The 25,858-nt window shown below is 47.2% G+C and overlaps 1 protein-coding gene across 1 annotated transcript in view; it reads left to right on the forward strand.

The window, feature by feature from the left end:
- The window catches only part of GMPR (guanosine monophosphate reductase), a 48,769-nt gene that overhangs the window by 16,682 nt on the left and 6,229 nt on the right, over window positions 1-25,858 (forward strand). The window contains exons 5-7 of the mRNA XM_007973621.3: window positions 11,837-11,918; window positions 16,210-16,316; window positions 23,529-23,571. Coding sequence (XP_007971812.1) covers window positions 11,837-11,918; window positions 16,210-16,316; window positions 23,529-23,571 — 232 coding nt within the window. The remainder of the gene's footprint in view (window positions 1-11,836; window positions 11,919-16,209; window positions 16,317-23,528; window positions 23,572-25,858) is intronic.

Below are 25,858 nucleotides of genomic sequence, written 5' to 3' on the forward strand. Positions count from 1 at the left end.
ATTATGATGGCACATACTGATTGACCACTAGATAATTTAACCCTTCGTTTTTTGAATTTTGAACTTCATTTCTTCTCATATATGTCATCATTGTAAGAAAGATGGGAGGAAGGAATTGTTACAGAGTAAAGTCTTCTGTTAAAGGACTTCCAAGGATTGTTAAGTATTTTTATGCTTTTCAAACACATAGGAAGAAAGGATCAAGAATTGTTCCAGCCAGGTGCAATGGCTCACGTAATCCCAGCACTTTGGGAGGCCGAGGTGGGTGGATCACCTGAGGTCAGGAATTTGAGACCAGCGTAGCCAACATGGCGAAACCCTGTCTCTACTAAAAATACAAAAATTAGCCGGGCATGGTGGCGGGCGCCTGTAATCCCAGCTCCTCGGGAGGCTAAGGCAGGAGAATCTCTTGAACCCAGGAGCTGGAGGTTGCAGTGAGCCAAGATCATGCCGCTGCACTCCAGTCTGGGCAACAGAGGGAGACTCTGTCCCCCACCCCCCAAAAAAAAAAATTGGCCAGGCGCGGTGGCTAACACCTGTAATCCCAGCACTTTGGGAGGCTGAGGTGGGTGGATCACGAGGTCAAGAGTTCAAGACCAGCCTGGGAAAGATGGTGAAATCCTGTCTCTACTTAAAAAAAAAAAAAAAAAAAAAAAAAGGACAAAAATTAGCCAGGCGTGGTGGCAGGCAACTGTAATCCCAGCTACTTGGGAGGCTGAGGCAGAGAATTGCTTGAACCCGGGAGGCAGAGGTGGCAGTGAGCCGAGATCTCGCCGCTGCACTCCAGCCTGGGTGACAGAGTGAGACTGTCTCAAAAAAAAAAAAAAAAAAAAAAAAGAATTGTTCCAAGGTCAACCAGCTGTTCCAGTGTTAGAAGTGGGTTGGGAAATAGAAAAATTCACTGTGTTCTCTGTAATAGAACAGCCAACTTCATTGTTTTTGATGATGTTTGTTGAACACTATTAAATAGTGGGAAATGTATATGTGTTTATTGGCCTCAGCTCTTGGTTCTTGAGACAGAACTCTTAAAACCCTTGTAGATAACGGTGCCCAGACAATCTTTTGTTCTAATATTTGCTCTTTGATCCTGGTTGCTGACACAACTTCTAGAACCTTTGTAATTTCCAGAGTGATGAGAGCATCTGGCACAGAGCTTCTGAATCCCTTGGGATTTCCTGGGTGGTAGGAGTAGCTTTTGTTCTAATATTTGATCTTTGACCCTGGTTCCTGACACCTGGCTCCTAAATCCTTTGGGATTTCCTGGGTGATAGCAGTGCAGCTGCTCTTGTCCTAACAAGACAACTCTTAATGGGCTCCTGTGTGGGGGTTGGTACCAGATAGATCAAGCCATGATGAGAAGCTTGGAGCTTCCAGCCCCATCCTCCATTTTCCAGAGAGGGGAGAGGGCTGGAAGTAGAGTTAATAATCCATTATGCCTCCTTGATGAGGCCTTCATAGAAACCCCCAAAGTATGGGGTTTTGAAAGCTTCCTGGCTAGTAACATGTCTACATGCCTGGAGGGTGGCAGACCCCAGCTCTGTGGGGACAGAAGCTCCTGCACTTTGGACTCTTCCAGACCTCACCCTATGTCTCGCTTCATCAGGCTGTTCATCTGTATTCCTCATCATAACCTTTATTAATATGATAGACTGGTAAATGTTCCATAAGTGGTAATCCTTTATATCTTTTGATCTTCTTTTTCTTGATAGTATATTTGAGATTCACCACGTTGCTTTATGTCAGCTGTGTATATATACTTCTTGGTTCCTGGAGCTAATCTTTAATATCATTTCCTGGAGCTAATCTTTAATATCATTTCCAAGATACCTCACTTGCTGTTTTTCCTTCTCTTTACTTTCCAGCTGGTTGTATCACTGTTAAACTCACTCCTTAATGCTCTTTGTCTGTTTGGCCTGCCATCATAAAATACCATAAACTGACTGGTGTATAAACAACAGAATGTAATTGCTCACAGTTCTGTGATTTTGGACAGAAATCAGAATCAAGGTGTTGGCTGATGTAGTGTCTGGTTTCACCGTTCCTCATAGGTGGTGCCTTCTTGCTGCATCTTCATACGGTAGAAGAGGCATACAGGCTCCTTGGAACCTCTCTTGTGAGGGCACTAATCCCATTCATGAAGGCTGCACCTTTATGACCTAATCACCTCCCAAAGGCCCCACCTCCTAATGCCATTGGATTGAAGATTCAGTTTCAGCATAGGAATTTGTGGGGGACCCAAACGTTCAGCCCATAGCACCCCGGAAGTCAGTGTGGGCACATGAGCTGAGTCACACTGGGGAAGTTGCATTCTTTCTGAATCTCACTTTCCTCACCTGTGAAAAGGAGGTTGAGGATCCTCGTGGCTGGAGAATGACTCTGGGGCTCAGATGGGATGCAGTTATTTATAACGGCGCCGCCTTCACTAGCAGTTGCTCATCTCTGGTGAGTGTCATCAAGGGCACCTGCTCTGAGAACTGAGTCAGAGATGGAGAAGAAAGATGGAGGGTAATGTGGGGTTTGTTTTAAGAAGAGAGAGAAAATGTATGTCACTGTTTAAAATGACAAGTGATAGTGGAAATGCATTAGTGTTCCCAAGCTGTCCATTGCGTTCTCCAGACTGGAGCTGCTGTGGGGTGTAGTTCACAGCTGGGCCTGAGAGCTGCAAGCTGCCTGTTGGACAGTCTAGAGAGCCTGCCTGTCACCTCTGGAAGGACAAAGACCAGGAAGGAGGAAAGTGCAGGAAGGAGGGGGCAGGGTAAGACGAGGGAAAGGGTGTCGTTACCAGTGTAGAACTTAGGAGTTGCTATGGGGGAGTTAACTGGGAGGGAAGAGATTGGTTCAGGGTTCCCACAGCTGTCTGGGAAGCCACCAACAGCGAGACCCTCTCCAGCACCTGCTGGCTGGCTGGCCCAGGGGTATGTTTTCATTGCTCTTACTGGTTTCCCCAGCAATGAACAGGAGACTTTGGCAAGGTAGGTGTTTATTCTTAAGCTGCTCTGTGCCTGCAGTGACCCTTGCAATCTGTGATTCATTTGGAAACCTCCAGTACTTTTATGTCCTTGGTTTTTGGTGTTTTTGAAACATAATTTCTCTTATGGCTTTTGGAGGCATAGTGAAGACGCATTCACATTTATCCTGTGTTTTGGAACTGAATGATGTAATATGAGGACTGAGTGTTAGAGAATGGAGTGTTATTACGATCATTACACTACAGTGAACAGAAAGGATGCTTGCAAACGTTCCAGGCAGAAGCTGGCAGTTCCCGGCCTCTGCACCAGGAGTGAGGGCTTGTCACTCCCTGTGCCCAGTTTCTCCTGTTTTTGTTTTTTCTTGCCTTTCACCTAAGATGAGCCTTGCCACATAGAGGTAGGAGAAGCAGGGATTTCTAGAGAACAACTTTGGCAGAAAAGGTCATATTGAGGGGCTGACTGATTGAAGAGTATACCAGGTCCTGTGGCCAATTTGCCTGGTGGCTTTCAGGGAGGAAAGAGAATAATGTGTTTTGAGGTACATTCTCAGTACTGTGGAAAAAGGCACTAGCACAGAGTAGGCACTTCTTTCTACAAACATTTTTTTTTTTTTTTAAACAGAATCTTGCAGTGTTGCCCAGGCTGATCTCAAACTCCCAGCTTCAAGCAGTCCTCCTACCACTGCCTCCTAAAGTGTTGAAATTACAGGTGTGAATCACCATACCTGGCCAGAACTTCTTTCATAGTAACAAATCTTTGAGTAGAGATAATAGCGCCTACTTTTGTTGATGTGAAACTTAGTCCTAGAGAGCTCAAGGAGCCTTCTGAGGGTTACACCACCAGTGAGAGCTGGATCTGGCATTCAGGGCCAGGTGGCTTGCCTGGGCCTGCGATTTTTTGCTATTGTCCCCCACATGCCACCAACTCAGTCTTGCTGGTGAGAGGTGAAGCCAGCTGGACTTTCTAGGTCGAGTGGGGACTTGGAGAACTTTTCTGTCTAGCTAGAGGATTGTAATTGCACCAATCAGTATTCTGTGTCTAGCTAAAGGATTGTAAATGCACCAATCAGCACTCTGTAAAAATGCACCAATCAGCACTCTATGTCTAGCTAAAGGTTTGTAAATGCACCAATCAGCACTCTGTAAAATGGACCAATGGACCAATCAGCGCTCTGTAAAATGGACCAATCAGTAGGATATGGGTGGGGCCAAATAAGGGAATAAAAGGTGGCCACCTGAGCCAGCAGTGGCAACCCACTCAGGTCCTCTTCCACACAGTGGAGGCTTTGTTTTTTTGCTCTTTGTAATAAATCTTGCTGCCGCTCACTCTTTGGGTCTGCACTATTTTTTTTTTTTTTTTTTTTTAAGATGGAGTCTGGCTATGTCGCCCAGGTTGGAGTGCAGTGGCTGGATCTCAGCTCACTGCAAGCTCCGCCTCCCGGGTTTACACCATTCTCCTGCCTCAGCCTGCCGAGTAGCTGGCACTACAGACGCCTGCCACCATGCCCAGCTAGTTTTTTGTATTTTTTAGTAGAGACGGGGTTTCACCGTGTTAGCCAGGATGGTCTCGATCTCCTGATCTCGTGATCCACCCGTCTCGGCCTCCCAAAGTGCTGGGATTACAGACTTGAGCCACCGCGCCCAGCCGGGTCTGCACTATCTTTATGTCTGCACTATCTTTATGAGCTGTAGCGCTCACCGCGAAGGTCTGCAGCTTCACTTCTGAAGTCAGCAGACCAGGAACCCACCAGGAGGAATGAACAACTCCAGGTGCGCCACCTTTAAGAGCTGTAACACTCACCGTGAAGGTCTGCAGCTTCGCTCCTGAAGTGAGCAAGACCACGAACCCACCTGGAGGAATGACAACTCCAGACGGGCCACCTTTAAGAGCTGTAACACTCACTGTAAAGAATGAACAACTCCGGATGCACCACCTTTAAGAGCTGTAACACTCACTGAGAAGGTCTGCGGCTTCACTCCTGAAGTCAGCGAGACCACAAACCCACCAGAAGGAAGAAACTCCAGACACATCCGAACATCTGAAGGAACAAACTCCGGACCCACCATCTTCAAGAACTGTAACACTCACTGCCAGGGTCTGCAGCTTCATTCTTGAAATTGGCAAGACCAAGAACCCACCGGAAGGAACCAATTCTGGACACACTGGGACTTGGAGGTCCCTGTGTTGGCTCTGGGAAATGTTTTTGTGCTGGTGGCTCTTTCTGACCTGGTCTGGAGGAAATAGGTCCTTGAGATCTAATCTGTTAAGATTAGATAGAGGCCAAGCTCTACTCCCCTGGGGCAATGCCCTGTCAGCGGCTTGGGGCAGATCTCCGGGAGCCATGGGCTAGATTTCCACGGCTGGACCCTGATTGTTTCCATGCGTGACTGGTGGCTCATTGGCCTGCCCATGTTGTTTCTCAAGGTTCTGAGCCACACGGAGACATTTCCACTCTATACCTCTTCACAGAGAGACGGACATATCCTTTGAATTTCTTGAAAGCTTGGGGCAGGTCTGGGGCTTCACCAGTCGAGTGTGCCTCCCCTGAGGTAGAAGGAGTGTGTATGGCTGAGAGCACCTCTCAGGCTGTGTTCCCTGGATTTTCTGTATTCACCCACTTTCTGGAACCATAGCTGAAAGCTAGGAAGGTGATGTAATCTCTGAAGAGTCACATAATAAACTCAGTTTAACGTGGCTATTGCCTTGATATCAACTATGTTTCCACCGGCAGGTAGTGGGACATTTTCCACGTGCTTGGGAGCAGTCAGTGGGGTTGATACTCCATTTTGTTGTTGTTGTCCTTGTTATTGTTGATACAGAGTCTGACTCTGTTGCCCAGGCTGGAGTGTGGTGGCTCGACCTGGGCTCATTGCAACCCCTGCCTCCCAGGTTCAAGTGATTCTCCTGAGTAGCGCACCTGGTTAATTTTCGTATTTCTAGTAGAGAGGAGGTTTCACCATGTTGGCCAGGCTGGTCTCGAACTCCTGACCTCAGGTGATCCACCTGCCTTGGCCTCTCAAAGTGTTGGGATTACAGGCGTGAGCCACCGTGCCTGGTGATAGTTCTCTTTTTATGTTAGGGGTTGGCACATCACAGCCTGTGGGCCAAATCTAGCCACCTGCTACCTGTTTGCCAACCCTTGCCTTGTTACCATCCCATGGAAGGGATTTTTCTTGCCAGAGGACCCCAGAAAAACCAGTAAAAAGTGGGTGAAGACGTTACTGTTTAATGGGTACAGAATTTCAATTTGGAATGTTTAAAAAGTTCCAGAGATGGATAATGGTGTTGGTTGTACAACAGTGTGAATGTACTTAATGCCCCTGAACTGTACAGCTAAAAACTTATTTATTAAATAAATTTTGTATTAAATAATTTAAAATAAAATTAATTTTTAGGTGTACAGCTCAGTGGCACTAAGTACCTTCATGTAAAAATTTTAAAAAAATTAAAACAAAAATTTTATTTTTATTTTCTACATGTAAAATTTGTACCTAGTACATTTTATGTTATGTGTATTTGACCACAATTACAAAAAACCTAAAAAGAATGGGTAAAGGAGCAATAAACAGAAAGCACTCTTAAGTGGAGGGACTAACATTTGTAAAGCACCACCAAGAGCTGGGCCCTGTGCTCAGAATTTGAGAGAACTTCCTTTGTAAATCTTTTAAGGATTAAAGTAGGTACATCCACCCCCATTTTATAGCAGGATAAATGGAGACTCTGAGTTGAAGTGATTTGCTCAGAAGTACCAAGTAATGAGGGAGGTCCAGCATTTGACCCCAGATCTTTCTGAACTTATTTTGCCATAGATGTTGAGGCCTAAAGGAAAGCTGGAAAAATTGGGGCAAAGCAGTTTTTGTTTTTATTTTTGCCCAGAGAACTTTTGTCATTCTGTTCAGGCTGCAGTAACAAGATACCATAAACTGAATAGCTTATATTATAAAAATCAGAAGTTGGCCTGGTGTGGTGGCCCATACCTGTAATCCTACCACTTTGGGAGGCTGAGGCAGGCAGATTGCTTGAGCCCAGGAGTTTGAGACCAGCCTCGCCAACATGGAGAATCCCCATCTCTACTAAAAATACAAAACACTAGCTGGGCGTGGTGTCACATGCCTGTAGTCCCAGCTACTTGGGAGGCTGAGGTGGGAGGATCACCTGAGCCTGGGAAATTGAGATTACAGTGAGCTGTGATTGTGCCATTACACTCCAGCCTGGGCAACAAAGTGAGACCCTGTCTCAAAAATAAATAAATAAATAAAAATACAAATCAGAAGTTTATTTTCACAGTTGTGGAGGCTAGGGAGTCCAATATCAAGGCAGATGCCGTATCTGGTGAGGGCCCGCTTCCTGGCTCATACATAGATGGCCGTCTTTTCATTGTCACCTCATGTGGATCTCTCTCAGGCCTCTTTTAGAAGGGCACTAATCCCATTGTTGAGGGCTCCACCCCCATGACCTACCTAATCACCTCCCCAAATCCCCACCTGCTAATATCACCACCTTGAGGGTAAAGATTTCAACACATTAATTTTGGAGGGACGTAAACATTCAGGCCATATCAACTTTTAAAAAAATGGTACAAAAGTAGTTGAAGTCTTGACTTGGCTACTTTTTTGTCTTTTCCATGACCTTCAACCTCTCCTTGACACAGAGGAGCAATTGTTGCCTTCTAGAGCATGAGGGAGCACGAAACATTCTTGGCTTCCCTAGGAAGAGGGGTTGACTGGCAGAAACCTCCGTCTGCCTGCCTCAGTGCTCTGGACAAGGGTTCATTGGTTCCATGTTGTCATGGCTGCCCAAGAAATGAACGTGCATGAACTGCCTGGGTGACAGCCTGCTGTGCTGCTACGCACAGTACCATTCTGACAGTCCTCCACTCCACACCCAAGGTGCTTCGTGACAAGATAAAGGAGACTCCTCACTTAATCACCCTGACCAGCTGTTTCCTGGCCCCGGTTATCACACCCCATTCCCAGAGGCTGCTTGACAGCACACCAGGGACTTCACTAAAGCCTGACCGCACTCCTGTTGTATTCTCATTTCTGATTTGGTCTTTTCCCTTATTTTGCCCTTCTCGATTTCAAACTTGAACTGACAGCTTTTTGTTCCTGCCGATGGAAACTTCCCCGTCCTCCTGGCAGCATTCTTGCTGTGCTGTGCCTCATGGTCGAGGCATTTCATAATCACTTTGGGTTTTTCCACACAGTGGCAGTGACCACATTTGGACCGTGGACAGATTCAGCAGCCACACACAGGTAGCTGATGGGATGGAGAGACATTTGCACAAGCTTCTGGTTACTAAAACGGTGTCAGTCTTTTTGATGTTTTTAAACTGACGTTGGCCAGTTGAGGTGGCTCATGCCTGTAATCCCAGCACTTTGGGAGGCAGAGGTGGGGGGATTACTTGAGGCCAGGAGTTAGAGACCAGCCTGGGCAACACAGCAAGACCCTATCTCTGTTTTAAAAATAAATAAGTAAGTAGAACTTACTTTGACTCTACCTGGTTGTACCTGGTACATCTATGGTGAGCTGACTTGAATTAATTTGTCTAAAGTAGCCCCTTAAAAATAAAATGGTTCGTAGGTGGTGCCAGATTGGGGAAAAGAAATCCACATTGAAAATGAAATTGTGGCTGGGTGCGGTGGCTTATGCCTGTAATCCCAGCGCTTTGGGATGCTGAGGCAGGCAGATTTGCTTGAGCTCAGGAGCTTGAGACCAGCCTAGGCAACAAGGCGAAACTCTTGTCGCTACAGAAAATACAAAAATTAGCCAGGCGTGGTGGCACATGCCTGTAAGCTACTTGGGAGGCTGAGAGAGGAGAATCGCTTGAGCCAGGGAGGTTCAGGCTGCAGCAAGCCATGTTTGTGCCTCTACACTCCAGCCTGGGAGACAAGAATGAGACCCTGTCTCAGAATAAGAAAAGAAAAGAAAATGTGTGGTGGGCTTCGAGTAGCTTCTCTAAAGTTTTTGTGGTTTGGTTTGGTTGTTTAGCGAGTCAGCCACTGGGGAAGAACTGGAGCTCGCGCCCTGCTTCTTAGGCTCCTGTTAGGGTCTCTCTCAGGGACAGAACTCATGCTGTTCCTCGCACTTTAAAAAACAAAACTAAACACTCCTGCCCCCATTTAATTATAAAAGTAACACACTTCCTAGTATAAAATCCAGAAAAGATTAAAGAAGGAAATAATAAAAGTTAGATCATCTCTTCACCTAGACATCATCTGTTAGCATTTTGGTGTATTTTTTCATACTCACATATACTTTTTTTAATAACAAAATCGAGATCTTTGTATTTCTCCCAACATTATACTAAAAACATTTAAGCATTTTTCCCACGCTGTTAAACCACTCTTAGGCTGGGTGTGATGGCTCACACCTGTAATTGCAGCACTTTGGGAGGCCAAGGTGGGCAGATCACCTGAGGTCAGGAGTTCAAGACCAGCCTGGCCAACTTGGCGAAACCCCGTCTCTACTAAAAATACAAAAATGAGCTGGACAGTGGGGAGTGTGCCTGTAATACCAGCTACTAGGGAGGCTGAGGCAGGAGAATCACTTGAACCCAGGAGGCGGAGGTTGCAGTGAGATCATGCCACTGCATTCCAGTCTGGGTGACAGAGCAAGACTCCGTCTCAAAAGCAAAACAAAACAAAAAACAAAACACTCTTAAAAACATCACATGGATGGGTCATACACTGTTGGATCATTCCATTTTGGGGAATGTATTTACAGTTCTGCACTGTTATAGAGAATACATCTTTATAGTTAAGTGTTTGTCCACCCTTATGATTATTTCCTTGGGAGAGAATCTTAGAAGAATTATTGAATACAAAGAAGTGCATATTTCTTTTATATGGACAAATTGCTTTCTGGGAAAACATACTACAATAAATTTTCCCAGAAGAAAGAGAGATTCCATCTGATGTTTTCTCTTTAGTATTTACTGTTTACAACTATTGATAATTTGTTAAGTGAAAAGTAGTACCTCATTGGTACGTTAGTTTACATTTGGTTATTCGGGAGGTTGAACACTTTTTCCGTTTTTCTTAGCCACTTTTATTTCTTTCAGTAGTTTGTTCATGTCCTTTGGCACTTAATCTGTGAGGTGTTAGCTTTTTTCTTACACGTTTGTAAGAGCTCTTATTATGTTAAGGATAATAACCCTTTGTCAAAATTGTAGATATTTTTCTCTACCTGGGTATTTGCTGATTGTATGAATATCTGTGTTTATGTATATGTAAGTTTTTTTTCTTTTTTCTTTTTTACATGGAGACGGGGTTTCGCCATGTTGCCCAGGCTGGTCTCGAACTCCTGGGCTCAAGCAGTCCACTTACCTCAGCCTCCCAAGTGCTGTGATGATAGGTGTGAGCCACTGCACTTGGCCAAGATTTTAGTTTTTATGTAGATGGCTCTGTCGTTACGTTTTTCACTTTTATACGTATTGAAAGTATTCCAGGTTTCCTTCTGAATTTGGGGAGTATAACTTTAATTTTAATTCTTTAATCTACCTGTAGTCCTCTTTCTGGGCCATCTGTGATTTTTCCATTGTCAGCTGCTGTTTGGATTAAAGCTTTGAGCCTTCCTCATCACCTTTTCCCCACATCCTTTTATATGAAGTTAAAAGTCACTTTGTCTACGTTAAAAAAGAAAAATTCCCTCTGGGAAGCAATTCAGCAATTCCCTTGGGAAACAATTCAGAGGGAAGACACTTGGACTTCAGTGCAAAAAACATGAGTGGAATGAGTAAGGATTCATTTTGCAAAATATGACTTTGCAAAGTTGTGAAAACTCAGCCAGGGCGTCTTGCCAAGTATCCTATATACTGGCTGAAGAATCCGCAGGGCAGTGAGTTGTAATAAAAAGGGCTATTTTTGCACTCCTAGACTCCTGCAGTGAAAGAACTTGTACTATTTCCAAACCAGACACAGCCTTCTGGTTGATAGATTCTGCCACTTCCTGGAGGCTTGTGTGTTTATTCTTAGGCCAAAGTTTCATGTTCTGTAAACTGAGCACATGCAGATGCTATGTGGTCCATGAGGGCTCATCTGCCCTTTCCTGTCTAGATGGGAATCCCAGCCCTAGAGAATGGGGAACACTTCTATTTTCTTAACTGTGTTTTTCTAATTCTGACTCTCTGGGGTTCCACAGAGATTCTTCAGGGGTTTTGCAAACTGTGAAACATTTTTTTGCCCAACACTAAAGATTTTAATTACCAAGAGAGTGTTTCATTGCTGACTTTTTATATTTGGGGTCCCTCTAAGTTTTTTTTTTTTTTTTTTTTTTTTTTTTTTGAGACAAAAGTCTCGCTCTGTCGTTGAGGCTGGAGTGCAGTGGCGCGATCTTGGCTCACTGCAACCTCCGCCTCCTGGGTTCAAGCGATTGTCCTGCCTCAGCCTCCGGAGTAGCTGGGACTACAGGCATGCACCACCAGGCCCAGCTAATTTTTGTATTTTTAGTAGAGATGGGGTTTCACCATGTTGGCCAGGATGATCTCGATCTCTTGACCTCATGTTCCACCTGCCTCAGCCTCCCAAAGTGCTGGGATTACAGGAGTGAGCCACTGTGCCCAGCCCCCTCTAAGATTTTTTTTGTTGTTGTTGGTTGCTGAGATGTCTGAAAAGCCCTGACTTGGACATTCTAAGGTCTCTTCTAGTTCTTAAATCATATAGTGCTGTATCTTCTCATGCCACCAGCTCACCCAAGAAGCCTTTCCCAAAAGTGGTCTCCAGGTATGAAATTCTGTGTTCCTTTTTTGTCCCCCAGCTGCCTGGTGGCTTTAGGATGTGCACATCCTCATGTTCGGGTGTGGAGTTCCTCACCTTTATACCAGCAATAGTAGTTCACGATCGTGAGCTGTATTCTTTCTGTCTCAGGCAGGGAACGTGGTGACAGGAGAAATGGTAGAAGAACTTATTCTTTCCGGAGCAGATATCATCAAAGTGGGAGTTGGACCAGGTAAGACTTGTTAGGAGCACGGCAGAGGGCGTGTGTGGGAAGAATGGGATCTGGGGCTTGCGGGGACTGGAGATCACTAGAAGGGGATGCACGAATGACTCACTCACAGATATTTAAAGCACGCTTTTTCTGGAAGCATCACTGAGCTTCTCAGGGAAACCCCTGATGCAAAGTATTATTGAACTGCTCTTTGATGCCCCCAGGGACCTTCTGAATGAACTTGGATGTGGTTAGAATATGAGGGCTTGGTTTCAGAACCAATGTGGAAGGAAAGAACGCAGATGTCACTAACGACCCCGTGTACCTTGAAGAGGAAAGTGATAGGTGAAGAATCTGTAGAGACAGTTAATAAACATGAATGACTCCAGTTTATGTGAAGGACCCCAAACATTGCAAATAAGCTTGCAGTGAGGAGGCCACATTTGAACTTGACCCATGGCCTAGGTAATGATCACCTTTGGCTCCTCACCTGATACATACTAGATGTAGATTTTTGACCATGTTCTTCTCCCAGGCGTGCTTTCTTAGGACCACCCATTGGCATCTTAAGCAGAAGAACAAGGTGGAACCTTCTGTCCTTGTCATGGGTGGTGCCATTTTCTCATGGGGCAGAGTTACTGTTTGCGTGCCCTCTTTGCCATGCATGAAGATGAGCTGCCATGTTTTAAATTCATCCATGCACATCCGTTATTAACCAGACACTAACATTGAGGAGCAAGAAAGAAGATACACATTTTCACTTGGGACTAAAAAACAGCAAAGATTTTTCAAAAGAATCTCACACCCAAATGACACTACCAAAAAAGGAAGCAAATCTAACCCAACATGAGAGGAATCTGTGGGAAAACGCACAGCTGGGAGGCACTGGAGACGCTGTTGAGCTGTGACTTGGCTCCGTGATCAGCCTGAGGGAATTGGATGTGTATGAAGAGAATATTAGGAAGAAGAGCCCTGTAGATTCATAAAAATGGCCAAGCTTTTAACATACAGAGATATTTTCAAGGTTAAGTTTTTCATATTGCCACTTGTTTAAGCCAGTTAATAATGTATTCTGAGCAAGTGGGAAGAGGTCTTTACTGAGTATCTATCATTATTGAAAAGACAAAGAAAGGATAAGGCCCTGTTCTTCCTTGCCAGGCTGCCTCCTCTTAGGGCAGGCTGTAATAGATAGACTGATAATAGAACAAAATAGGCTAATAAACTAGGAAGACTCTTTTTTCCCCCAAAGGCAGGGACACTCACTAGTCACCTGTTTAATCAGAAATATGGACCTGATGCAGTGGCTCATGCCTGTAATCCCAGCACTTTGGGAGGCCAAGGTGGGTGGATTGCTTGAGCCCAGGAGTTCGAGATCAGCCTGGGCAACATGGTGAAACCCTGTCTCTACTAAAAATACAAGATAAAAATTAAAAAGTAGTCAGGCACAGTGGCGTGCACCTGTAGTCTCAGCTACTTGGGAGGCTGAGGTGGGAGGATCACCTGATCCTGGGAGGTGAAGGCTGCAGTCAGTCAAGATCGTGCCACTGCACTCCAGTGTTGGTGATAGAGCAAGACCCTGACTCAAGGAAAAAAAAAAAAAAAAAAAAAGGAAATATGTATTGAGTGTTCACCAGCTGCCATTGTGTTGGGCGGGTGCTGTACAGGATGTGAAGGTGTGTGAGAAACTTCTTGGCTCTCAAAGCTTTTTTTTTTTTTTTTTTTGAGACAGTGTTGCTCTGTTGCCCAGACTGGGGTGCAGTGGTGCGATCTCAGCTCACTGCAACCTCCGCCTCCCAGGTTCAAGTGATTCTTCTGCCTCAGCCTCCCGAGTAACTGGGATTACAGGCATGCGCCACCACACCTGGCTAATTTTTTGTACTTTTAGTAGAGATGGGGTTTTACCATGTTGGCCAGGCTGGTCTCGAACTCCTGGCCTCAGGTGATCCGCTCGCCTTGGCCTCCCAACATGCTGGGATTCCAGGTGTGAAGCCACCGTGCCCGGCCTTCTCAAAGCTTTTCTAGATGTGATCTCAAGCATTTACTACACTTGTTTTCTTGCACATCTTTGTGTCTGCATTCTATTTCCCCAGAAGCTGTATTGTCCTTCTGCTCTCACTATCTCTCCCCACCCTTCTGGCTGTCTGTGTAGAACAGATGTGACTAAAGAGAACAAGGGGCCTTCTCTGAGCCTGATGCACGGGAGCTACTTCTTTAAATTGTTTGGAGACCATATTTATGTCTCACACATTCTTTATGGTAAAAACATTGCATATTACATATCTAAATGATAGCAGTACTGGATGTCTATTGATTGATAGATTTCATTCATTATTGAGCAACCCCTGGGAACTGGGAAAAAAGCATCAGAAATGGATCCCCTGCCCCTCTAGTCAGGAGAAAATATGTGCCAATTTTTTTCACCTGGATGTTAATCAAAACCACCTGTGCCTTATTTAAAGCTTCTTCCTTGGCTGTTCCCAAGAAAGGCAACTGGTCTACCCTTTATAGGGCCCTCACTATGATCAGAGCCCCAGGCCTACTGCAGCTGAGGCCCTCACCCCCGGATCTAGCAACTGAATAGGAGAGGAGGAGAAAAGCCGAGGCTGAACCAGGGGTTAAACCTCTTATTCTACACAACCTCCGGTCGCAGGGCGGAGGGAAGGCGCCTTCGTGGGAATGAGACTTGTTGGCTCCGGGACTGTGAGTGACATATAGCAGCAGGACACAGGGAGCTACGGGACTTCCGTGGACTCTGCCCCACAGCTGACGCAGGAGAGGGGCTTGCCCTTTCTCTCCTGGTTTCTCTGCTAAATCCAGGCCTGGGGAACACAGACATGCTTCTCTGTCTGATCTTGTCCCTAGAGACCCCTGACAGAAATTAGCATCCTACAAGGTAGTGGTGGCCGGGAGCCAGAGAGGAGGCTGGGCCTCAAAGCATCCCACCCCCGGGTCTGGGGAGGGAGGAGTTCACGTCTATCTTTACCCTGTCCTCAGAGCGCCCTCTCAGGCACACAAGACATCCGGGGGGGTCTGAGTGAGTGGCAGTGCAGAGAGGGATGTGGGTGACTCATTCATTCTTGAGTCCACACATTCTTTCGGTGACTATTTATGGTGCCTTATTGTATACGAGGCTGTGTTCTCAGCACCTGATAACAACAGTGAATATCTGTGGAGCCGACCACCCAGTAGAGGAGACAGACCCTTAACGTTCTCACACAGATCCTGATTGAAATGCCTCTTTTTGAAACTGCGATGAACAACTCCCCTGGGGCAGTGACATTTAAGAAGAAGCTGGAAAGATGAGAAGGGGTTGGCTGGGCAGGCTGGCACAGAGGGGAGTGTCCGAGAGAGAGAACATTGTGTCCAGAGTCCCTATGGTGGGAAGAAACTTGCCCCATTGGAGAAGCAGTGGGGGAGGGAGGGGAGCCGGTGGAGCTGGATTCTGCTGATCTGGGTAAAGTGGGGTGCTGCGGGGGCACTGAGAAGCTTGAATAAGGGGAGGTATGATAAAGAGGTCAGAGTGTGACTTGGCCTGGACCTAACTGGGAGAACAACCAAGACTGGGGCTGACTGTGGCACAAGCAGGCAGGAGGGTGCTGGCGTGAGCCCTGCCCTGGAAGTGAACCTCAGGCTGGGCTGCAAGGGACTTGAGGCTGGCAACCAGGAGGGAGATGGACAAGCAGCTGGGCCCTGTGGAGCACAGAGCTGGGTGGGAGCAGGTGAGGGTGTAAAGGGTGTGGTTGCTGCAGGCCAGGCCCTGGGCCAAGAGGTGCCCCTCCCTGTGCCATCTGCCCTCTGTCACAACCCCAGGAGACTGTGTTTCTCTTTGCATTTTACAGTCCAGGCAGTGAGACTTAAAAGAGGTGAGTCATTTGACAAAGTTTGAAGGTAAAGAAGCTGCGAGGCTGTGGGAGGATTGTGAGAGGCTGTTTAAAGCAGAGTGTAGATTTGTGGAAAGGTGGAAAGGAGTAGGCGTTTAAGTGTGGAGAGATCAGTGCTTGGCCACTGCATGGCAGCTGATGCCACAGGGAGGAGTGGCAGTGACAGGTGCATGGTAGAGGGGAAGGCGATGTCTGGGACATCAGCCAGTGACAGTGATGAGGACTGAAGGGGTACATGACCATGACCAGGCGGTGTGGTTTACAGCGACCTCCGGCGTGCAGGTGGGCAGCCCGTTCCCCACATCTCCTCTGCCACAAAGGCTCACCCTGGTCACTAGAGCGGGGCTGCGAAAGTGATGGGGGCACACTTCATGTCACAGTGTTCTCATGTATAACCATCTCTTTGGGGGTCAACTTCTTTCTCTGTGCAGGTTCTGTGTGCACCACCCGCACCAAGACAGGAGTGGGGTACCCCCAGCTGAGCGCCGTCATTGAGTGTGCCGACTCCGCCCACGGCCTGCAGGGCCACATCATCTCTGTGAGTCTCCGCCCCGGGGCCAGGGCTGGGGCTGGGGCGAGGTTGGGGCCGGGGGCGGGGACCGGGGCTGGAGTCTCTTGGGATGCCCCCCTGCACCCTCGCTGCTCTTCTTCCACTGACTGAGTATCCTGTGGGCACGGGAAGGAGCTGGGCACTGCGGTCACCGTGCTGACATTCAGCAGAAACAGGCTCTGCTGCCCACGAATTCCACAGTGAGGGTGGCAGGCCTGGTAGGCAGAAGCCATACAAGCAGGTTGGGTGGTGCATCCAATGAGGGATGTGCAGGCAGCTTTTAGGGGACAGGGTAGGGGCCAGGCCAGGCCACGGCTTGCTAGAACAGTTGTAGCAAAGCCCCACAGACTGGGGGCTTAAATTTCAGTATCTCACCGTTCTGGAGACGAGAAGCCCAACATCAGGGTGTTGGGGGGCCATGCTGTCTCTCAGGGCCCCAGGGAAGGATCTGTTCCAGGCCTCTCTGTGACCTTCTGCTGGTTCCTTAGCTTGTGGCATCCTCCCTGTGTGTGTGTGTCTGTGTGCAAACATCCTCTTTTCCTGAGGATACTAGTCCTTTTGGATCAGGGGCCACTCTCCTGCAGGATGTCCTCATCTGAACTGATGACATGTCCATTGTCCCTGTTTCCAAATAAGGTCACATTCTGAGATGCTAGGGGTTAGGATGGCAACATGCAAGTTTTTGCGGGGACCCAGTGCAACCCGTAACAGGCCACATATCCCATATTCAGGGTCAGGGAAGGTTTCCTAGAGCGTAATAGGGAGACCTGATGGTTGAAAAGGAATTTTTCAGATGAGAAGAAAGAAAGGAACAGAAAAGCACTGGGGAACCAAATCTCAGTCACTGCATCTGGGGCGAGTGAGCTGAGAGGGGCAGGCGTGAGGGGCAGCAGGAGATAAACTTGAAGGCAAGAATGGACAAAAGTGGTGGGATCCAGTTTTAAGGATGGGACTTCTCCGGGAGCACCAGGGAGCTATTGCAGAGGTCTGAGCAGGCGAGTGCCCAACTCACTGCCTTGGGGCAGATTGAAAGGGGCAAGATAAAAAAGAGAGCCCAGCTGGGACAGCATTAGTAATTCAGTGGGGAGGTGACTGTGCCCTGTAGCAGGCTTAAGAGCCATCTCCAGAATTGACTGACATTTGGAAGGCAGAATTAAACAAGTGTCGGCAGTGGAGTAGGTGCTTGGAGGGAGCTGGAGAAGGAGGAGGAGGAGCAAGGCTATGACTGGCTTACGTACTGGCTCCCGTGCTGGATCACCTGGAAGATGGCTGCAAAGGAAGAGGTTCAGGGCTGGTGTGGTGTTCACTATGGCACGTGTCTGTTGATTTTGAGGTGCTCGAGGGGCATCAGAAGGGAAATTGTACATGAGGCATTGTGTTCATGGTTGGAGACCTGGCAGCTTTTAGCCCATAGATGATGAGAGTCTTGGGAATGGTGCTCAGGTAACAACTGAAGCTAGGATCAAGGTCTTTCACTCGCTGTCCAGTGCAGATTGCCTGGGCTCCTTCTAATGCCTCATCCAAGTTTTTCACCCACCCCTCCATTCATCTAGCAAGTATCTATTAAGCATCTACTGTGATAGAATCTAAAATAAATGGTTAAAGGTTTATTGGTTAATGACAGAGTTCTAAGACCCTCCACTCAATACCCTTTGCCCCAGTGAACAAATTAATATCCATTTACTGAGCAACTAGTGTGTAAAAGGCTGACATAGAACTGTCGGTCTACATTTGCTAAGAGGTTATTCAACTCACGGGAGCAGCCAAGCAGTAGTACCATTCCGCAGTATGTCAGTGGTTCTCAAATCCTGAGTGCAGCCTTGTCTGAGGCTGGCTGCATGAGGATCACCAGAGAGGCTTTTACAAATCAACGTTCCGAGACCCCATCCTAGTGAACTGACTCTTTCAGAGGTTGGTCCCCCAAATCCCCATATGTAATTAGTCCTGTCTCCATTACCTAATAATGTTAACCATTGAGCATCTCCATCAAGTCAAAAGCTTGGACCCTATATCATAAGTGTTACTTGAATGACCACTATTTCCTAAGTAGTGGAGTTCAGATTAATAAGGTTTTACTCTGAACATATTCTGAGATCCTCATGTCCCTGTAGAAACTTCAGACTTGCTTAGTTTACAGGGCTGTTTGGCCAAAGATTGGTGGTAGGGTGGGATGGAGGCTCTGTGTGTCCCAGAGGTGAGTCTGATTGGAAATCAACTTAGCATCTCTTTACACACTACCACCTAACTTACAGTGTATCTCAGCAATTCTCTTAAGCCTGGTGCCCAGACCAGCAGCATCACTATCAACTGAAAACTTGTTAGAAATTCTTGGGCCCCACCCGCGACATGACTTACTGAATCAGAACTCTGCAGGTGAGGCCCCGGAACCTGTTTTAACAAAAGCCCTCCAGGTAGTTCTGATGTCCTCTTAAGTGCGAGAGCCACTGGCTTATAGAGTAGAGGCTCAGCATACGCTGGCTGGGTGAGTGTTCCTGAACCAGGTCTCATCTGCTGGTGCCCAAGGCGGCAACTTCTCTGAATTTAACAGTTACGGACAATGAATCCCAAGCTTGGGGTACTGGTGCAATAGGAAGGTAGCACTTCTGATCTTGCTTGTGTTCTCTGAGGTTCTTTCTTTAATTTTTATTTTATTTTTACTTTTTTATTTATTTTTTTGAGATGGAGTCTTGCTCTGTTGCCCAGGCTGGAGTGCAGTGACATGATCTCGGCTCACTGCTAGAATGCCTCCCAGGTTCAAACAATTCTCCTGCCTCAGCCTCCCGAGTAGCTGGGATTACTAGCACGTGCTACCATGCTCAGCCAATTTTTTTTGTATTTTTAGTAGAGGTGGGGTTTCACCATGCTGGCCAGGCTGGTCTCGAACTCCTGACCTCGTGATCCACCCGCCTCAGCCTCCCAAAGTGCTGGGATTACAGGCGTGAGCCACCATGCCCGGCCTCCGAGGTTCCTTTTACATCAGTGCTGAGAGGTCTCCTAGATGGGGTTAGGAGTTCCATTTAGCCAGAAAAGCAAATGAATGCTTAGTAGAATTTGGACCCTTGCCCTCAGGTTAGTCCTTGTAAGCAGCTGAGCGTCTTGGGGTTTAGAGCAGCCATTGCCCCTACACTCCCTTTGTCTAACAGGGCACGGGCATGTTTCTCTTACTTGCCAGTAGCCCTGAACCTGCTGGAAACCCACCCGATGTTTTGGATCCTGCCACTTGGTCCAATTTCCTTCCAACTGTCCCATTTTACACTTTATTTGCTGAATTAGCACACTGGTGCTGTTGAAGTTCAAAGGAAGCCACAATGTGGTGTCTGTTCAGCATGTGCTGATACCCAAGAGACTGGGCTTCAGTCGTGTTTCTACTTATTGTGGCCCACATGGGCTTCAGAGAAGCAGAGAGGAAAAATTCAGGATACTTCCTGCATAGGTGAAGATTAAGGTGGGACCAGTTAAGTTTTGTGTCACACCATTATTTAGAAATACCTAAACAAATGCATTCAAATAATTAATCTTTTTTTTGAGGCTGGAAAATTTTCCCAACAAAATATGTTTAACCTAGGAAAAGTTAGAAATGCAAATAAACATAAAAAGGAAAATAAGTATTAGCGGTAATGCTATCATCTTAAGATAACCACTGGTTCTAAACCTGTTTTTCCATTTTTATAGTTGTGTGACCTTAGAAGAGTTGCTCAACCTTTTTGAGCCTCACTTTTCCCCCCACCCCGTCTACACAGTGTCTTCTTCACGTTCATGACTTTGAATGGCAAAATGACTTTTAAGTTCATAATAGTTGCTGGTTTTTAGTAGGTGACTGACTTGAACTCTTTTCTCTGCCTACTCCATGTTTGCCATCACCATCCTTCCTTTGTTTTAGGAATGAGCAAGTATTTTTCTTTTTTCATTGTCAGTATTCAACATAATGTGAGCAAGTATTTTTTTTTCCTTTTGTTTTTTTTCTGTTGTTGTTGTTATTTTTTGACAGAGTCTTGCTCTGTCAACCAGGCTGGAGTGCAGTGGCATGATCTCGGCTCACTGCAGCCTCAGTCTCCTGGGTTTAAGTGATACTCCTGCCTCAGCCTCCCGAGTAGCTGGGATTACAGGCATGTGCCAGCACACCTGGCTAATTTTTGTAGTTTTAGTAGAGACTGGGTTTCACCATGTTGGCCAGGCTGGTCTCAAACTCCTGACCCTAGGCGATCTGCCCGCCTCAGCCTCCCAAAGTGCTGGGATTATAGGTGTGAGCCACCGTGCCTGGCCTGAGCAAGTATTGTTAAGCAAAAGAGGCAGGCTGACAATTCACAAGTTATCATTCATGTCCCATGATGCCGTTTGTACTTAAATATAATGTTAACTCTTTTAGAAAAACAAGAAAAGGACTCCTTGTAAATTACTGCCTTGAATACTTGCACAGAACAAAATACTAGCCCAAATGTTGTTGTTGTTTTTAACAACCTTTCAGCAGGTATGAATATTTACGTGTGAATATACATGTATGTATTAGATTGCTGGAGCTACTCTGCTTCCCGAGAACATGAAAAGACACTGAACACTTTTGGAAATATACACAGTAGCAGGAAGTAGACTGCCCTGTCTGTCCTGAGGCATCATGTGAAGTTGGATTGCTCTTGGTTAAATGTGCAACCATTAACCACATATGGTTGTTTGGTCTACGCTGCCCATTTCACAAGTGCAAATACAAAAGCACCCTGTGAGCAGATGACGCCGTAAATATCTTTTCCTTTTTGCAACACGCCATAGAGTTGTATTAACTGTGGATCTCTTGGCCCATCCTGGGAAGAGAAAGGCTGATTTTCTTGGGGTCCCAGTGGCACAGGGTTCCTGATTCAGGCCTCATCACTGACCACAGTAATATAAAATTTTCAGGACACCACAGGAGATACAAATGAGTGAAGAAAAGAGTGATTTTTTTTTTTTTTTTTTTTTGAGATGGAGTCTCGCTCTGTCGTCCAGGCTGGAGTGCAGTGGCGCGATCTCGGCTCACTGCAAGCTCCGCCATTTTCCTGCCTCAGCCTCCCGAGTAGCTGGGACTACAGGCGCCCACCACCACGCCTGGCTAATTTTTTGTATTTTTGGTAGAGACAGGATTTCACTGTGTTAGCCAGGATGGTCTCGATCTCCTGACCTCGTGATCCGCCCTCATCACCTTCCCAAAGTGCTGGGATTACAGGTGTGAGCCACCGCGCCCGGCCAAGAGTGATGTTTTTTAAAGTCATGTTTTAAAAGGACTTATTTTAATGGGAGCATGAGTTTATTGAATGTGTTTGAGGCCAGAAGTGTGAAACGCTGTGTAGAGCTGGTTTTGATAAAGAGATAAAGCACTTTAACATTAATTGGCAGGGCAAGTGAAGGGCATTTTGAGGTTGTACCTTTGAAAGGTAAAGTAAATAAATATGCCAGGATTTTGAAGCATTAACAAGGGGTGTAGAGCCACAAGCCCTGTTCCTGCCTTCACACAGAGGGTTTGGGCCAGATAACATATGAGTCCACCTCTGAAATAGTTATTCCTCAGTGCTCTACGGCCCTCTGGGGGTCAGAGAAGCCATATATGAATAACACATTTGATTGAGGAAATCACTATGGTCAGTAAATGTTTGTAAAGAAAAGGTGCAGGCTTCACACTTAACCTTTTGATCAGAGCTGCAAAGAAGTAGTGAAACAGTATTGGAGTTCTAGGTCCTGGAGTGACAGGCCTCATTGGTAGATAGAGAAAGGGGACTGAGTTACAGAGACCCTGTGTTCTCAGTTGGAGATGTTCTTTACAAGGTGGTTCATCCCATTTCCCTGCCCTCCAACTGCAGAGCTGCGTGCACCTTCCTGCAGATTGTAACACGGGGTAGTCTGGGTACCCTGTCTTTTCTCTGTTCCTTCCTAAAGTGGGTCCCATCTTCTGGGGACAGGTGCTTCCCTCTGAGGCCCTGTTGTTTCTCCTAGACCCACACTTAGCTTTGGGCTGTGTCACCATCACGTGAACCCTGACACTGTTGCTGTCTCCCCTTGCGCCATGGTGTCTGGCTGCTGCTCCAGCGTACTGTTGCTGTCCATTGGCCCCTTGAATTGCACCCAGGCTACATTAGGAATAGTAGGTAGCATTCTGGGCATTTGGTGTCTTGGGTTTGTAAGAAAATGCAGCTGGCGGCTGGGTGCGGTGACTCACGCCTATAATCCCAGCACTTTGGGAGGCCGAGGTGGGCAGATCACCTGCAGTCAGGAGTTTGAGACCAGCCTGGCCAACGTGGCAAAACCCTGTCTTTACTAAAAATACAAAAATTAGTCGGGCTTGGTGGTGGGCGCCTGTAATCCAGCTACTCAAGAGGCTGAGGCAGGGGAACTGCTTGAACCTGGGAGGCAGAGATTGCAGTGAACCGAGATCACGCCACTACACTCCAGCCTGGAGGACAAGAGTGAGACTCTGTCTCATAAAAAAGAAAAAAAAAAAGAAAAGAAAAGAAAATGCAGCTAGCTCTGCATCCTAGAAGACTTGTACTGTGTGGCTGGTGTTTAAACATTACCTCCCACAGCTGAACCTTGCTGGGCAGCCCAAGATAACAGACTGGCCCAGCTACACATTAAAGCAGCCCAGGTGTGGTCTGCGTGGGCAGTGTGGGTGGAAGAACAGATGTTTGATTTTCAGGTAACTGTGTACCATACATGAGGAATAGGAAACATGGAAGTACCTGGAAAGATAAAAGGATTAACTCAATGTCCTTTTCTTGGCTCTTAAAAGAATTCACCCCTTGTACTAAATAAATCTCACCTCACACCAGCCAGAGAGGGAAAGGTGGCTTCTAAGTGAGAATGAGCGTGGACAGTGGAATGGCTGGGTGTGTTATAAAAGGGGCTGGCATGGGATGAGGGCCAAGCCCCTCCACCACTCACAGCCCCTGCTGCCTCCTGCTCTGCAACAGAAGTGCCCAAACCCAGGTGGGCAGGTGGGCAGTGGGTGGTGCCAGCCTCTGAGCCACAGAGGAAGCCTGGATGGGCCTGGGGAGTGAAAGGTGCAATAATGAGGGGAGTACACTCGATCAGACAACAACAGCCATGGTGGGGGGACTTGGGCTCATGGGCTTGCTGGGGGCTGTGGTGGGTCTGAACCCCCAGTCACTGGATCATCCGGGGACAGCCTGGCTGAGCTCCCGCTGATGGTGTCTTGTCCTTGCTTTTTCCTCTGTGAAGGATGGAGGCTGCACGTGTCCAGGGGATGTCGCCAAAGCATTTGGTAAGGCCGGGCCCTGGTGCAGAGGGAGGGAAGGAAGGAGGAAGAGAGCTCCTTGCACCTCTCCAGGTGGCAACCTGAATGAGGAGGGGGACCTGCTGGGGAAGTTGTGCGCCTCCTGGAGTTTCCTCTCCCTGGGTTTCAGCCCCAATTGGCCCAAATCCCCGCATTGATTTGGTTCTGGTCCGTGGTGGAGCAGGCCACAAATGCCCTAGGAGATGGATCTAGGCGTAACGTCCTGCAAGCCAGGAGTGGGTGAAGTCAAGGCCTTTTCATCCCAGGGAAGAGAAGGCTCAGGGGACCTGTCCGAGGGGACCGTGACAAGTGTGATGTGTAGGAACTACAGACGGAGTTTTTTGGACCCAGCCTGGAGAAGTCCCGTGGAAGGGACCTGAGGAATCCCGCAGCAGTTTCTCACTGGAGGCTGGAGCCTGCCTCCCACTAGGGGGCAGCAGTGCCTGCTGTGAGCCCCTGGGATTGGGGATCAGGGAGCGGTGGTGGATGGGCAGCAGGTTCTGAGCTTTTCTCCGGAAAACACTAGACGCGGTCCAGTCTCTCAACACCACAAGCAGTAAAGTACAGCTGCCGAGCCCCGTGTTGGCCACTGAACTGCAAACTGCATTCGGAGGTCAGAGCTGGCCGTGTGGCTGCCGGCTCCAGAATTGAAATGGGGGTTATGGGTGCCGGCTGGAGCAAAAACGAAGCTCTCACGCCTCAGCCCTTTGCTGATGCCAGAAAAAAAAAAAAAAAAAAAAAAAATGGTGGCAGGAAACTTTCTGTCATAGGAATTCTGGGGTGTGTGTGTGTGTGTTTTGTTTTGTTTGTTTGTTTGTTTGTTTTCAGGCTGGGTGCAGTGGCTCACACTTGTAATCCCAGCACTTTGGGAGGCTGAGGTGGGCGGATCACTTGAAACCAGGAGTTTGAGACCAGCCTGGCCAATACCCCCATCTCTACTAAAAATGCAAAAAAAATTACCTGAGTGTGGTGGTGCACACCTGTAATCCCAGCTACTCAGGAGGCTGAGGTGGGAGAATCACTTGAACCCAGGAGCCAGAAGTTGCAGTGAGCTGAGATCACGCCACTGCACTCCAGCCTGAGCGACAGAGTGACCTGTCTCAAAAAAATGTAAAAAATAAAAATTAAAAAATGTTCAGACAACAACCCTGATAGTGACAAAGGAAAAACGTTAGGACAGTGTTCTTAGCAACAAGGTTTCATAGCAACCCAAAGAATGTCATGAAAAATGGGATTTAACCTCATCCTAATCATAAATCCTATCTGTGAAAGGGAATCTACAGACCCTCCAGTGATTCCAGCTTCTTATTTTATAGTTGAGGGGATTGAGGCTCTAGGAGGGAATGACAAGGTCACAGTCCTACAATCAGGGGGCAGAACAGGGAGAACACAGTGCCTCTGCTAACTAGTGTTGTCACTTACCCTGTAGTGTAAGGATCTTCGGCCAAGGGCATTTTTACGATTGGTTTTTGAGTTGAATCTGCTTAATACAGGTGGTGGTCCATCTTGGACTCTTTTGTGTTGCCTCACACATGCTCTCTGTGCACAGAGAGAGCCGAACACACTTTAAAGTGGCTGGTTGTTGAGAAGGTGCCTTGTAGATCCCAGTTCCTGGCTTTGGACCACACTCAGCTCAGTCTCCTTTGGGTGTCATTCCCTCCTCCACTGCCTGTCAGTCAGTGTAGCCACACCTGTGCCAGGACTCAATGGAGGGAGAGCGACCATGTCAGGGAAGGATGCAAGAGTGTCCCGAAATGAAAATGGTTGGGAACCGCCTCAAAGCGTTCTTTCAGTGGGTCTGTGCTCTGCGTTCCTGCTGTTGACATCTGCTCCTTTGCAGCTGCCGAGGAGATGCTGTGCTCCTGAATTATGGTCATCAAGAATCCTGGCTGGACACCAGTTATCCTCTGTCTCGTTAAAATTATGGCAGGAGGACCAGGGAGTCACATTCGTGTTAGGAACCCCAAAAGGGAGGGTCTTCAGAGGTTGCTGCCACACAGGAAGGTTGCGTTGTGCTTTGCTTCCCTGAGTGCCAGAAAAGCATGCCTTTCTGTCATGCTGGACGGAAGGGGCCGTAACGCCAACGCAAAACCCAGAGCGCTCTGCCAATGTTTAAATGACCAAATCGAAGGTATCAGGGCCACTTTCAGGGGTTCCTATGTTTCCTCCTCCTAATTAGGATTTGCCAGGCTCCCCTCCTCCTTCATCCTATTACTTAATACATCTGCACCCTGCTACTGTCTTGTTCTGTTCTAAATGTAAACCCTCAGTAGGA

The sequence above is a fragment of the Chlorocebus sabaeus genome, chromosome 17, assembly GCF_047675955.1.
Source record: "Chlorocebus sabaeus isolate Y175 chromosome 17, mChlSab1.0.hap1, whole genome shotgun sequence".
NCBI classification, from domain to species: domain Eukaryota; kingdom Metazoa; phylum Chordata; class Mammalia; order Primates; family Cercopithecidae; genus Chlorocebus; species Chlorocebus sabaeus.